Raw genomic sequence first — 15,390 nt, 5'->3', positions numbered from 1 at the left:
GTTCGTTGTACAAAACTGTCACTATCAGTTTCAGACGCTGCCGTTTGGTTTGTCCACGGCACCTCGGGTCTTTACAAAGGTAATGGCCGAGATAATATTTCTTCTTCGAAGAAAGGGCGTATTAATTATCCCATACTTGGACGATCTCCTAATAAGGGCAAGGTCCAGAGAACAGCTAGAGATGGGTTTAGCACTATCTCAAGAGGTGCTAAAGCAGCACGGATGGATTCTGAATATTCCAAAATCCCAATTAATGCCGACAACTCGTCTGCTGTTCCTGGGGATGATTCTGGACACAGTTCAGAAAAAGGTTTTTCTTCCCGAAGAAAAAGCCAAGGAGTTATCTGACCTGGTCAGGAACCTCCTAAAACCAGGAAAGGTGTCTGTACATCAATGCACAAGAGTCCTGGGAAAAAATGGTAGCTTCTTACGAAGCAATCCCTTTCGGCAGATTCCATGCAAAGGGATCTGTTGGACAAATGGTCAGGGTCGCATCTTCAGATGCACCTGCGGATAACCCTGTCGCCGAGGACAAGGGTATCCCTTCTGTGGTGGTTGCAGGAGGCTCATCTATTGGAGGGCCGCAGATTCGGCATGCAGGATTGGATCCTGGTGACCACGGATGCCAGCCTGAGAGGCTGGGGAGCAGTCACACAGGGAAGAAATTTCCAGGGAGTGTGGTCGAGCCTGAAAAAGTCTCTTCACATAAGCATTCTGGAACTAAGAGCAATCTACAATGCTCTAAGCCAGGCGGAACCTCTGCTTCAAGGAAGACCGGTGTTGATCCAGTCGGACAACATCACGGCAGTCGCCCATGTAAACAGACAGGGCGGCACAAGAAGCAGGAGGGCAATGGCAGAAGCTGCCAGGATCCTTCGCTGGGCGGAGAATCACGTGATAGCACTGTCAGCAGTATTCATCCCGGGCGTGGACAACTGGGAAGCAGACTTCCTCAGCAGACACGACCTTCACCCGGGAGAGTGGGGACTTCATCCAGAAGTTTTCCACATGCTATTAAACCGTTGGGTAAAACCAATGGTGGACATGATGGCGTCTCGCCTCAACAAAACACTGGACAGGTATTGCGCCAGGTCAAGAGATCCGCAGGCAATAGCTGTGGACGCGCTGGTAACATCTTGGGTGTACCAGTCGGTATATGTGTTTCCTCCTCTGCCTCTCATACCAAAGGTATTGAGGATTATACGGCAAAGAGGAGTAAGACTAGTGGCTCCGGATTGGCCAAGAAGGACTTGGTACCCGGAACTTCAAGAGATGGTCACGGACGATCCGTGGCCTCTACTTCTGAGAAGGGACCTGCTTCAGCAGGGTACTTGTCTTTTTCAAGACTTACCGCGGCTGCGTTTGACGGCATGGCGTTTGAATGCCAGATCCTAAAAGGAAAAGGCATTCCAGAAGAAGTCATTCCTACCTTGATAAAGGCAAGGAAGGAAGTCACCGCGAAGCATTATCGCCGTATTTGGCGAAAATATGTTGCGTGGTGCGAGCAGCGGAGTGCTCCGATGGAGGAATTTCAACTGGGTCGTTTTCCTACATTTCCTGCAATCAGGATTGTCTATGGGTCTCAAATTGGGATCTATTAAGGTTCAAATTTCGGCCCTATCAATATTCTTCCAAAAAGAATTGGCCTCAGTCCCTGAGGTCCAGATTTTTATCAAAGGAGTACTGCATATACAGCCTCCTGTGGTGCCTAAGGTGGCACCGTGGGATCTAAATGTAGTTTTAGATTTCCTCAAATCCAATTGGTTTGAACCACTAAAGTATGTGGATTTGAAATATCTCACATGGAAAGTGACTATGTTACTGGCCCTGGCTTCAGCCGGGAGAGTATCTGAACTGGCGGCTTTGTTTTATAAAAGCCCTTATTTAATTTTCCATTCGACATAGGGCAGAGCTGCGGACGCGTCCGCATTTTCTCCCTAAGGTGGTATCAGCGTTTCACCTGAACCAGCCTATTGTAGTGCCTGCGGCTACAGACGACTTGAAGGACTCCAAGTTGTTGGACGTTGTCAGAGCCTTAAAAATATACATTTAAAGGACGGCTGGAGTCAGAAAATCTGACTCGCTGTTTATACTGTATGCACCCAACAAGTTGGGTGCACCTGCTTCTAAGCAGTCGATTGCTCGTTGGATTTGTAACAAAATTCAACTTGTACATTCTGTGGCAGGCCTGCCACAGCCTAAATCTGTTAAGGCCCATTCCGCAAGGAAGGTGGGCTCATCTTGGGCGGCTGCCCGAGGGGTCTCGGCATAACAACTCTGCCGAGCAGCTACGTGGTCAGGGGAGAACACGTTTGTAAATTTTTACAAATTTGATACCCTGGCAAAGGAGGACCTGGAGTTCTCTCATTCGGTGCTGCAGAGTCATCCGCACTCTCCCGCCCGTTTGGGAGCTTTGGTATAATCCCCATGGTCCTTTCAGGAACCCCAGCATCCACTTAGGACGATAGAGAAAATAAGAATTTACTTACCGATAATTCTATTTCTCGGAGTCCGTAGTGGATGCTGGGCGCCCATCCCAAGTGCGGATTATCTGCAATACTTGTACATAGTTATTGTTAACTAATTCGGGTTATTGTTTAGGAAGCCATCTTTCAGAGGCTCCTCTGTTATCATACTGTTAACTGGGTTTAGATCACAAGTTGTACGGTGTGATTGGTGTGGCTGGTATGAGTCTTACCCGGGATTCAAAATCCTCCCTTATTGTGTACGCTCGTCCGGGCACAGTACCTAACTGGAGTCTGGAGGAGGGTCATAGGGGGAGGAGCCAGTACACACCACCTGACCTGTAAAAGCTTTACTTTTGTGCCCTGTCTCCTGCGGAGCCGCTATTCCCCATGGTCCTTTCAGGAACCCCAGCATCCACTACGGACTCCGAGAAATAGAATTATCGGTAAGTAAATTCTTATTTTCTCCCGGAGGAGAAGGCCAGGGAGTTATCCGAGCTAGTCAGGAACCTCCTGAAACCAGGACAAGTGTCAGTGCATCAATGCACAAGGGTCCTGGGAAAGATGGTGGCTTCTTACGAAGCGATTCCATTCGGAAGATTCCATGCAAGAACGTTTCAGTGGGATCTGCTGGACAAATGGTCCGGATCGCATCTTCAGATGCATCAGCGGATAACCCTATCTCCAAGGACAAGGGTGTCTCTCCTGTGGTGGTTGCAGAGTGCTCATCTTCTAGAGGGCCGCAGATTCGGCATTCAGGACTGGATTCTGGTGACCACGGATGCCAGCCTGAGAGGCTGGGGAGCAGTCACACAGGGAAGAAACTTCCAGGGCTTGTGGTCAAGCATGGAAACGTCTCTTCACATAAATATCCTGGAACTAAGGGCAATTTACAATGCACTAAGTCAAGCAAGGCCTCTGCTTCAGGGTCAGTCGGTTTTGATCCAATCGGACAACATCACGGCAGTCGCCCACGTAAACAGACAGGGCGGCACAAGAAGCAGGAGGGCAATGGCAGAAGCTGCAAGAATTCTTCGCTGGGCGGAAAATCATGTGACAGCACTGTCAGCGGTGTTCATTCCGGGAGTGGACAACTGGGAAGTAGACTTCCTCAGCAGACACGACCTCCCACCCGGGGGAGTGGGGACTTCACCCAGAAGTCTTCCACGTGATTGTAAACCGTTGGGAAAAACCAAAGGTGGACATGATGGCGTCTCGTCTCAACAAGAAACTAGACAGATATTGCGCCAGGTCAAGGGACCCTCAGGCAATAGCGGTGGACGCTCTGGTAACACCGTGGGTGTACCAGTCAGTGTATGTGTTCCCTCCTCTGCCTCTCATACCCAAAGTACTGAGAATCATAAGAAGGAGAGGAGTAAGAACTATACTCGTGGCTCCGGATTGGCCAAGAAGGACTTGGTACCCGGAACTTCAAGAGATGCTCACGGAGGACCCGTGGCCTCTACCTCTCAGAAAGGACCTGCTCCAGCAGGGACCTTGTCTGTTTCAAGACTTACCGCGGCTGCGTTTGACGGCATGGAGGTTGAACGCCGGATCCTGAAGGAAAAAGGCATTCCAGATGAAGTCATCCCTACCCTGGTCAAGGCCAGAAAGGATGTAACCGCAAAACATTATCACCGCATTTGGCGGAAATATGTTGCGTGGTGTGAGGCCAAGAAGGCCCCTACAGAGGAATTTCAACAGGGTCGTTTCCTGCATTTCCTGCAAACAGGACTATCTATGGGCCTAAAATTAGGGTCCATTAAGGTTCAAATTTCGGCCCTGTCAATCTTCTTCCAAAAAGAACTGGCTTCAGTGCCTGAAGTTCAGACGTTTGTCAAAGGGGTACTGCATATACAGCCTCCTTTTGTGCCTCCAGTGGCACCTTGGGATCTCAATGTAGTGTTGAGTCTCCTAAAATCACATTGGTTTGAACCACTCACCACTGTGGAATTGAAATATCTCACATGGAAAGTGGTCATGCTGTTAGCCCTGGCTTCAGCCAGGCGTGTCTCTGAATTGGCGGCTTTATCATATAAAAGCCCTTACCTAATTTTTCATTCAGACAGGGCAGAACTGAGGACTCGCCCTCAATTTCTCCCTAAAGTGGTTTCAGCGTTTCACATGAACCAGCCTATTGTGGTACCTGCGGCGACTAGGGACTTGGAGGACTCCAAGTTGCTGGACGTAGTCAGAGCCCTGAAAATATGTTTCCAGGACGGCTGGAGTCAGGAAATCTGACTCGCTGTTTATCCTGTATGCACCCAACAAGCTGGGTGCTCCTGCTTCTAAGCAGACGATTGCTTGTTGGATTTGTAGTACAATTCAGCTTGCACATTCTGTGGCAGGCCTGCCACAGCCAAAATCTGTAAAAGCCCATTCCACAAGGAAAGTGGGCTCATCTTGGGCGGCTGCCCGAGGAGTCTCGGCTTTACAACTTTGCCGAGCAGCTACTTGGTCAGGGGCAAACACGTTTGCTAAATTTTACAAATTCGATACCCTGGCTGAGGAGGACCTGGAGTTCTCTCATTCGTTGCTGCAGAGTCATCCGCACTCTCCCGCCCGTTTGGGAGCTTTGGTATAATCCCCATGGTCCTTACGGAGTTCCCAGCATCCACTAGGACGTCAGAGAAAATAAGAATTTACTTACCGATAATTCTATTTCTCATAGTCCGTAGTGGATGCTGGGCGCCCATCCCAAGTGCGGATTGTCTGCAATACTTGTATATAGTTATTGTTACAAAAATCGGGTTGTTTATTGTTGTGAGCCATCTTTTCAGAGGCTCCTACGTTTATCATACTGTTAACTGTGTTCAGATCACAAGTTGTACGGTATGATTGGTGTGGCTGGTATGAGTCTTACCCGGGATTCAAGATCCTTCCTTATTATGTACGCTCGTCCGGGCACAGTATCCTAACTGAGGCTTGGAGGAGGGTCATAGGGGGAGGAGCCAGTGCACACCAGGTGACCTAAAAGCTTTTACTTTTGTGCCCAGTCTCCTGCGGAGCCGCTATTCCCCATGGTCCTTACGGAGTTCCCAGCATCCACTACGGACTATGAGAAATAGAATTATCGGTAAGTAAATTCTTATTTTTTTTGTGTATGTAGGAAATTGTGTACTGCTTTTACATTCTATAATCTGTATACTTTTTTATTTTAAAAAAAGGGGAGACTGGTTCTGGCAAAACAACTCAGATTCCACAGTATCTGTATGAAGCCAGCATAGGACGCCAGGGTATTATTGGTGTGACTCAACCGCGCAGAGTGGCTGCGATATCTCTGGCAACTAGAGTGTCAGAAGAGAGGAAGACAGAGCTAAGTAAACTGGTACGCCACCTAATGTATGTAGAGGTTCCATTTGTTATCTTTGTATTGTACAAGCAACAAAACAATGATGTATGTGTGTCTGGGGTACACTGTCGTTCCCACTGTGCTCAAGCATACCTAGGTCAGTAATATCAGCAACATTAACTCTCCAAAGGTCGGCACTCTGAATAATGTTTAGTTAGTACATTGAGCTGTGTAACTGTAGCCAGGCTGACTTGGCGCATTCACAAAGTTCTTTTAATGTCGGGTGTATGTTAGAGCCTGGCATTAATGGTTGGATAGATACACTCAGTAATAGATGTACCTGCTAAACCCTCTCCTGTTGCTGTCTACAGTTGGTTTTATAGGAAGCCCATCTGATCTGCATAGAGAAAAAAAAAAATTTTCTCTAACGTCCTAGTGGATGCTGGGGACTCCGTAATGACAATGGGGAATAGACGGGCTCCGCAGGAGACATGGGCACTTTAAGAAATAATTTGTATTCTGGTGTGCTCTGGCTCCTCCCTCTATGTCCCTCCTCCAGACCTCAGTTTGAATCTGTGCCCGGACGAGCTGGGTGCTGTTCAGTGAGCTCTCCTGAGCTTGCTGTATGAAAGTATTTTGTCAGGTTTTTTATTTTCAGGGAGCTCTGCTGGCAACAGACTCCCTGCATCGTGGGACTGAGGGGAGAGAAGCAGCCCTACTCTCTGAAGATAGGTCCTGCTTCTTAGGCTACTGGACACCATTAGCTCCAGAGGGATCGTACACAGGATCTCACCCTCGTCATCCGATCCCAGAGCGCCGCCGTCCTTCTCGCAGAGCCGGAAGACAGAAGCCGGGTGAGCATAAGAAGCAAGAAGACTTCGAAATCGGCGGCAGAAGACTCCAGTCTTCACTGAGGTAGCGCACAGCACTGCAGCTGTGCGCCATTGCTCCCACATACACCCACGTACTCCGGTCACTGTAAGGGTGCAGGGCGCAGGGGGGGGCGCCCTGGGCAGCAATTAGGACCTCTTGGCAAAAGTTGGGCATATATACAGTTGGGCACTGGATATATGTATGAGCCCCCGCCAAAATTTGTACATTAAAGCGGGACAGAAGCCCGCCGCTGAGGGGGCGAGGCTTCTTCCTCAGCACTCACCAGCGCCATTTTTTCTCCACAGCTCCACTGAGAGGAAGCTCCCCAGGCTCTCCCCTGCAGATACACGGTAGAAGAGGGTAAAAAGAGAGGGGGGGCACATAATTAGGCGCAAAAACAATATATAAACAGCAGCTACTGGGTTAACATTAAGTTACTGTGTTATTCTTGGGTTGTATAGCGCTGGGGTGTGTGCTGGCATACTCTCTCTCTGTCTCTCCAAAGGGCCTTGTGGGGGAACTGTCTTCGAAAAGAGCATTCCCTGTGTGTGTGGTGTGTCGGTATGCTTGTGTCGACATGTTTGACGAGGAAGGCTGTGTAGAAACAGAGCGGGAGCAAATGAATGTGGTGTCTCCGCCGACGGCGCTGACACCTGATTGGATGGATATGTGGAAGGTTTTAAATGATAATGTAAATTCCTTGCATAAAAGGTTGGATAAAGCTGAAGCCTCAGGACAGTCAGGGTCCCAACCCGTGCCTGATCCTATGTCGCGGGGGCTGTCAGGGTCCCAGAAGCGCCCACTATCCCAAATTGTTGACACAGATACCGACGTGGATTCTGACTCCAGTGTCGATTACGATGGTGCTAAAATACAGCCAAAATTGGCTAAAGCCATCCGTTATATGATTATAGCAATTAAGGGTGTGTTGCACATCACAGAGGAAACCCCAGTCCCTGACAAGAGGGTTTATATGTATGGGGAAAAAAGACAGGTGGTGACCTTTCCCCCTTCACACGAGCTAAATGAGTTTTCTCTGACGTCCTAAGTGGATGCTGGGACTCCGTAAGGACCATGGGGAATTGCGGCTCCGCAGGAGACTGGGCACAACTAAAGAAAGCTTTAGGACTACCTGGTGTGCACTGGTTCCTCCCTCTATGACCCTCCTCCAGACCTCAGTTAGAATTTTGTGCCCGGCTGAGCTGGATGCACACTAGGGGCTCTCCTGAGCTCCTAGAAAAAGAAAGTTTATTTTAGGTTTTTTATTTTCAGTGAGATCTGCTGGCAACAGACTCACTGCTACGAGGGACTAAGGGGAGAGAAGCGAACCTACCTGCTTGCAGCTAGCTTGGGCTTCTAAGGCTACTGGACACCATTAGCTCCAGAGGGATCGAACACAGGGCCCGACCTCGATCGTCCGTTCCCGGAGCCGCGCCGCCGTCCCCCTTACAGAGCCAGAAGCAAGAAGAGTCCTGGAAATCGGCGGCAGAAGACTTCGGTCTTCAAACAAGGTAGCGCACAGCACTGCAGCTGTGCGCCATTGCTTCCCATGCACACCTCACACTCCGGTCACTGATGGGTGCAGGGCGCTGGGGGGGGGGGTGCCCTGGGCTGCAATATTAAGTACCTTGGCTGGCAAAAAAAACACATAATATAGTCATAGAGACTATATATGTGTAAAATACCCCTGCCAGATATACATAGAAAAAAGCGGGAGAAGTCAGCCGAAAAAGGGGCGGGGCTATCTCCCTCAGCACACTGGCGCCATTTTCCCTCACAGCTCCGCTGGAAGGATCGCTCCCAGGCTCCTCTCCCCTGCAGTTTCCAGACTACATAGGGTAAAAAAGAGAGGGGGGGCACTAAATTTAGGCGCAATATTGTGTATACAAGCAGCTATTGGGAAAAATCACTCAGTTATAGTGTTAATCCCTGTGTTATATAGCGATGTTGGTGTGTGCTGGCATACTCTCTCTCTGTCTCCCCAAAGGGCTTTGTGGGGTCCTGTCCTCAGTCAGAGCATTCCCTGAGTGTGCGCGGTGTGTCGGTACGGCTGTGTCGACATGTTTGATGAGGAGGCTTATGTGGAGGCGGAGCAAGTGCCGATAAATGTGATGTCACCCCCTGCGGGGCCGACACCTGAGTGGATGGACTTGTGGAAGGAATTACGTGAAAGTGTCAACTCCTTACATAAAAGGTTTGACGACATATCAGATGTGGGACAGCCGGCTTCTCAGCTTGTGCCTGCCCAGCTGTCTCAAAAGCCATCAGGGGCTCTAAAACGCCCGCTACCTCAGATGGCAGACACAGATGTCGACACGAATACTGAATCCAGTGTCGACGACGATGAGACAAATGTACATTCCAATAGGGCCACACGTTACATGATTGAGGCAATGAAAAATGTGTTGCACATTTCTGATATTACCCCAGGAACCACAAAAAAGGGTATTATGTTTGGGGAGAAAAAACTACCAGTGGTTTTTCCCCCATCTGAGGAATTAAATGAGGTGTGTGAAGAAGCGTGGGCTTCCCCCGATAAGAAACTGGTAATTTCTAAAAGGTTACTAATGGCGTACCCTTTCCCGCCAGAGGATAGGTCACGTTGGGAAACATCCCCTAGGGTGGATAAAGCGCTCACACGTCTGTCAAAAAAGGTGGCACTACCGTCTCCGGACACGGCCGCCCTAAAGTAGCCTGCTGATAGGAAGCAGGAGGCTATACTGAAGTCTGTATATACACACTCAGGTATTATACTGAGACCAGCTATTGCTTCAGCATGGATGTGCAGTGCTGCAGCTGCGTGGTCAGATTCCCTGTCGGAAAATATTGATACCCTAGACAGGGACACTATATTGCTATCCATAGAGCATATAAAAGACGCAGTCTTATACATGAGAGATGCACAGAGGGATATTTGCCGGCTGGCATCTAAAATAAGTGCAATGTCCATTTCTGCCAGGAGAGGATTATGGACTCGGCAGTGGACGGGTGGGGCAGATTCTAAAAGGCACATGGAAGTTTTGCCTTATAAGGGTGAGGAGTTGTTCGGGGATGGTCTCTCGGACCTCGTTTCCACAGCAACAGCTGGGAAGTCAGCATTTTTACCCCATGTTCCCTCACAGCCAAAGAAAGCACCGTATTATCAGGTACAGTCCTTTCGGCCCCATAAAGGCAAGCGGGTTAAAGGCGCGTCCTTCTGCCCAGAGGCAGAGGTAGAGGGAAAAAGCTGCAGCATACAGCCAGTTCCCAGGAGCAAAAGTCCTCCCCCGCTTCCTCCAAGTCCACCGCATGACGCTGGGGCTCCACAGGCGGAGCCAGGTACGGTGGGGGCCCGTCTCAAAAACTTCAGCAATCAGTGGGCTCGCTCACGGGTGGATCCCTGGATCCTTCAAGTAGTATCTCAGGGGTACAAGCTGGAATTCGAGACATCTTCCCCCCCGCCGTTTCCTCAAATCTGCCTTGCCAACAACTCCCTCAGGCAGGGAGGCAGTGCTAGAGGCAATTCACAAGCTGTATTCCCAGCAGGTGATAGTCAAGGTGCCCCTCCAACAAGGACGGGGTTACTATTCCACAATGTTTGTGGTACCGAAACCTGACGGTTCGGTGAGACCCATTTTAAATTTGAAATCCTTGAACACATATATAAAAAAATTCAAGTTCAAGATGGAATCGCTCAGGGCGGTTATTTCAAGCCTGGACGAGGGGGATTACATGGTATCACTGGACATCAAGGATGCTTACCTGCATGTCCCCATTTACCATCATCACCAGGAGTACCTCAGATTTGTGGTACAGGATTGTCATTACCAATTCCAGACGTTGCCGTTTGGTCTGTCCACGGCACCGAGGGTATTTACCAAGGTAATGGCCGAAATGATGATACTCCTTCGAAAAAAGGGAGTTTTAATTATCCCGTACTTGGACGATCTCCTGATAAAGGCGAGGTCCAGGGAGCAGTTGTTGGTCGGGGTAGCACTATCTCGGGAGGTGCTACAACAGCACGGTTGGATTCTAAATATTCCAAAGTCACAGCTGGTCCCTACGACACGTCTACTGTTCCTGGGGATGGTTCTGGACACAGAACAGAAAAAAGTGTTTCTCCCGGAGGAGAAAGCCAAGGAGCTGTCATCTCTAGTCAGAGGCCTCCTGAAACCAAGTCCTGGGGAAAATGGTAGCTTCCTATGAAGCAATTCCATTCGGCAGGTTCCATTCAAGGACTTTTCAGTGGGACCTGTTGGACAAGTGGTCCGGATCGCATCTTCAGATGCATCGGCTGATAACCCTGTCTCCAAGGACCAGGGTGTCTCTGCTGTGGTGGCTGCAAAGTGCTCATCTTCAAGAAGGCCGCAGATTCGGCATACAGGACTGGGTCCTGGTGACCACGGATGCAAGCCTTCGAGGCTGGGGGGCAGTCACACAGGGAAGAAACTTCCAAGGACTATGGTCAAGTCAGGAGACTTCCCTACACATAAATATTCTGGAACTGAGGGCCATTTACAATGCCCTAAGTCAGGTAAAACCCCTGCTTCAAAACCAGCCGGTACTGATCCAGTCAGACAACATCACGGCAGTCGCCCATGTAAACCGACAGGGCGGCACAAGAAGCAGGACGGCGATGGCAGAAGCCACAAGGATTCTCCGATGGGCAGAAAATCACGTGTTAGCACTGTCAGCAGTGTTCATTCCGGGAGTGGACAACTGGGAAGCAGACTTCCTCAGCAGGCACGACCTCCACCCGGGAGAGTGGGGACTTCATCCAGAAGTCTTCCAACTGATTGTAAACCGTTGGGAAAGGCCACAGGTGGACATGATGCCGTCCCGCCTAAACAAAAAGCTAGAAAGATATTGCGCCAGGTCAAGGGACCCTCAGGCGATAGCTGTGGACGCTCTAGTGACACCGTGGATGTACCAGTCGGTTTATGTGTTCCCTTCTCTGCCTCTCATACCCAAGGTACTGAGGATAATAAGGAGAAGAGGAGTAAGAACTATACTCATTGTTCCGGATTGGCCAAGAAGAGCTTGGTACCCGGAACTTCAAGAAATGATCTCAGAGGACCCATGGCCTCTGCCGCTCAGACAGGACCTGCTGCAGCAGGGGCCCTGTCTGTTCCAAGACTTACCGCGGCTGCGTTTGACGGCATGGCGGTTGAACACCGGATCCTGAAGGAAAATGGCATTCCGGAGGAAGTCATTCCTACGCTGATTAAAGCTAGGAAAGAAGTGACCGCAAACCATTATCACCGCATTTGGCGAAAATATGTTGCGTGGTGTGAGGCCAGGAAGGCCCCAACGGAGGAATTTCAGTTGGGCCGTTTTCTGCACTTCCTACAGTCAGGGGTGACTATGGGCCTAAAATTGGGTTCCATTAAGGTCCAGATTTCGGCTCTATCGATTTTCTTCCAGAGAGAACTGGCTTCACTACCTGAAGTTCAGACTTTTGTTAAGGGAGTGCTGCATATTCAGTCCCCTTTTGTGCCTCCAGTGGCACCTTGGGATCTCAACGTGGTGTTGGATTTCCTAAAGTCACATTGGTTTGAGCCACTTAAAACCGTGGAATTAAAATATCTCACGTGGAAAGTGGTCATGCTGTTGGCCTTGGCTTCGGCCAGGCGTGTGTCAGAATTGGCGGCTTTGTCATGTAAAAGCCCTTATCTGATTTTCCATATGGATAGGGCAGAATTGAGGACTCGTCCCCAGTTTCTCCCTAAGGTGGTATCAGCCTTTCATTTGAACCAACCTATCGTGGTGCCTGCTGCTACTAAAGACTTGGAGGCTTCCAAGTTGTTGGACGTAGTCAGGGCCCTGTGAATTTATGTTTCTAGGACAGCTAGTGTCAGGAAAACTGACTCGTTGTTTATCCTGTATGCACCCAACAAGCTGGGTGCTCCTGCTTCAAAGCAGACTATTGCTCGCTGGATCTGTAGTACGATTCAGCTTGCACATTCTGCGGCTGGACTGCCGCATCCTAAATCAGTGAAAGCCCATTCCACGAGGAAGGTGGGCTCTTCTTGGGCGGCTGCCCGAGGGGTCTCGGCTCTACAACTTTGCCGAGCAGCTACTTGGTCGGGGTCAAACACATTTGCTAAATTCTACAAGTTTGACACCCTGGCTGAGGAGGACCTAGAGTTTGCCCATTCGGTGCTGCAGAGTCATCCGCACTCTCCCGCCCGTTTGGGAGCTTTGGTATAATCCCCATGGTCCTTACGGAGTCCCAGCATCCACTTAGGACGTCAGAGAAAATAAGATTTTACTCACCGGTAAATCTATTTCTCGTAGTCCGTAGTGGATGCTGGGCGCCCATCCCAAGTGCGGATTGTCTGCAATACTTGTATATAGTTATTGTTTAACTAAAGGGTTATTGTTGAGCCATCTGTTGAGAGGCTCAGTTATTGTTCATACTGTTAACTGGGTATAGTATCACGAGCTATACGGTGTGATTGGTGTGGCTGGTATGAGTCTTACCCGGGATTCAAAATCCTTCCTTATTGTGTCAGCTCTTCCGGGCACAGTATCCTAACTGAGGTCTGGAGGAGGGTCATAGAGGGAGGAGCCAGTGCACACCAGGAAGTCCTAAAGCTTTCTTTAGTTGTGCCCAGTCTCCTGCGGAGCCGCTATTCCCCATGGTCCTTACGGAGTCCCAGCATCCACTACGGACTACGAGAAATAGATTTACCGGTGAGTAAAATCTTATTATGTGAAAAGGCTTGGGAATCTCCAGATAAAAAACTGCAGATTTCCAAAAGGATGCTTATGGCGTACCCTTTCCCGCCAACGGATAGGTTACGCTGGGAATCCTCCCCTAGGGTGGACAAAGCTTTAACACGCTTATCCAAGAGGGTAGCCCTGCCGTCACAGGATACGGCCACCCTAAAAGATCGCGTCGGCCTGGGTGTGTAGCGCTGTAGCAGCATGGACAGATACCCTGTCTGAGGAACTTGATACCTTAGACAAGGATACTATATTAATGACCCTGGGGCATATAAAAGACGCTGTCCTATATATGAGAGATGCTCAAAGAGACAGTATACTGGGTTCTAGAATAAATGCTATGTCGATTTCTGCCAGAAGGGTCCTGTGCACAGGTGATGGCGACTCAAAAAGGCACATGGAGGTTTTGCCTTACAAGGGTGAGGAATTGATTGGGGAGGGTCTCTCGGACCTGGTCTCCACAGCTACTGCTGGAAAGTCAAATTTTTTTGCCATTTGTTTCCTCACAGCCTAAGAAAGCACCGTATTACCAAATGCAGTCCTTTCGATCACAAAGAGGCAAGAAAGTCCGAGGTGCGTCCTTTCTTGCCAGGGGCAGGGGCAGAGGAAAGAAGCTGCACAACACAGCTAGTTCCCAGGAACAGAAGTCCTCCCCAGCTTCCACCAAATCCACCGCATGACGCTGGGGCTCCACAGGCGGAGCTAGGCCCGGTGGGGGCGCGTCTCCGAAATTTCAGCCACATGTGGATTCACTCCCAGTTAGATCCCTGGGCGATAGATATTGTGTCACAGGGATACAAGCTGGAATTCGAAGAGATGCCCCCTCACGATACCTCAAATCGGCCCTGCCAGCTTCCCCCCTCGAGAGGGAGATAGTGCTAGCTGCAATTCACAAATTGTACCTTCAACAGGTGGTAGTCAAGGTTCCCCTCCCTCAACAAGGAAAGGGTTATTATTCGACCATGTTTGTAGTACCGAAACCGGACGGTTCGGTCAGACCCATATTGAATTTAAAATCCCTGAACATATACCTGAAAAGGTTAAAGTTCAAGATGGAATCGCTCAGAGCGGTCATCGCAAGCCTGGAAGGGGGGGATTTTATGGTGTCTCTGGACATAAAGGGTGCATACCTTCATGTCCCCATTTATCCACCTCATCAGGCGTACCTCAGATTTGTGGTACAGGATTGTCATTACCAATTTCAGACGTTGCCGTTTGGTCTCTCCATGGCACCGAGAATATTTACCAAGGTAATGGCGGGAATGATGATACTCCTGCGGAAGCAAGGGGTCACAATTATCCCGTACTTGGACGATCTCCTCATAAAAGCGAGGTCCAGAGAGCAGTTGCTGAACAGCGTATCACTTTCTCTGGAAGTGGTACGGCAACACGGCTGGATTCTAAATATTCCAAAGTCGCAGTTGGTTCCTACGACTCGTCTGCCTTTCCTGGGCATGATTCTAGACACAGACCAGAAAAGGGTTTATCTCCTGATAGAGAAAGCTCAGGAACTCATGACCCTGGTCAAGAACCTGTTAAAACCAAAACAGGTGTCAGTGCATCACTGCACTCGAGTCCTGGGAAAAATGGTGGCATCATACGAGGCCATTCCCTTCGGCAGGTTCCATGCGAGGACCTTTCAGTGGGACTTACTGGACAAATGGTCCGGATCACATCTTCAGATGCATCGGTTAATCACCCTATCCCCCAGGGCCAGGGTGTCTCTCCTGTGGTGGCTGCAGAGTGCTCACCTTCTCGAGGGCCGCAGATTCGGCATTCAGGACTGGGTCCTGGTGACCACGGATGCAAGCCTCCGAGGGTTGAGGGCAGTCACACAGGGAAGAAATTTCCAAGGTCTGTGGTCAAGTCAGGAGACTTGCCTTCACATCAACATCCTGGAACTAAGGGCCATATACAACGCCCTACGTCAAGCGGAGACCCTGCTTCGCAACCAATCGGTTCTGATTCAGTCAGACAACATCACCGCAGTGGCTCATGTAATCCGCCAAGGCGGCACAAGGAGCAGGGTGGCGATGGCGGAAGCCACCAGAA

The 15,390-nt window shown here is 49.8% G+C and overlaps 1 protein-coding gene across 2 annotated transcripts in view; it reads left to right on the top strand.

Annotated features, from left to right (window-relative positions):
* Positions 1-15,390, top strand: part of DHX33 (DEAH-box helicase 33) — a 115,404-nt gene that overhangs the window by 15,114 nt on the left and 84,900 nt on the right. For both annotated transcript variants that reach the window (XM_063953679.1, XM_063953678.1), the window contains exon 2: positions 5,633-5,793. In XM_063953679.1, the coding sequence (XP_063809749.1) occupies positions 5,633-5,793 (161 nt within the window). The remainder of the gene's footprint in view (positions 1-5,632; positions 5,794-15,390) is intronic.

This window comes from Pseudophryne corroboree, chromosome 2 (assembly GCF_028390025.1).
Source record: "Pseudophryne corroboree isolate aPseCor3 chromosome 2, aPseCor3.hap2, whole genome shotgun sequence".
Lineage (NCBI taxonomy): Eukaryota > Metazoa > Chordata > Amphibia > Anura > Myobatrachidae > Pseudophryne > Pseudophryne corroboree.
The sequence above is the reverse complement of the archived record's forward strand: the minus strand, read 5'-3'. Positions and strand labels throughout refer to the sequence as shown.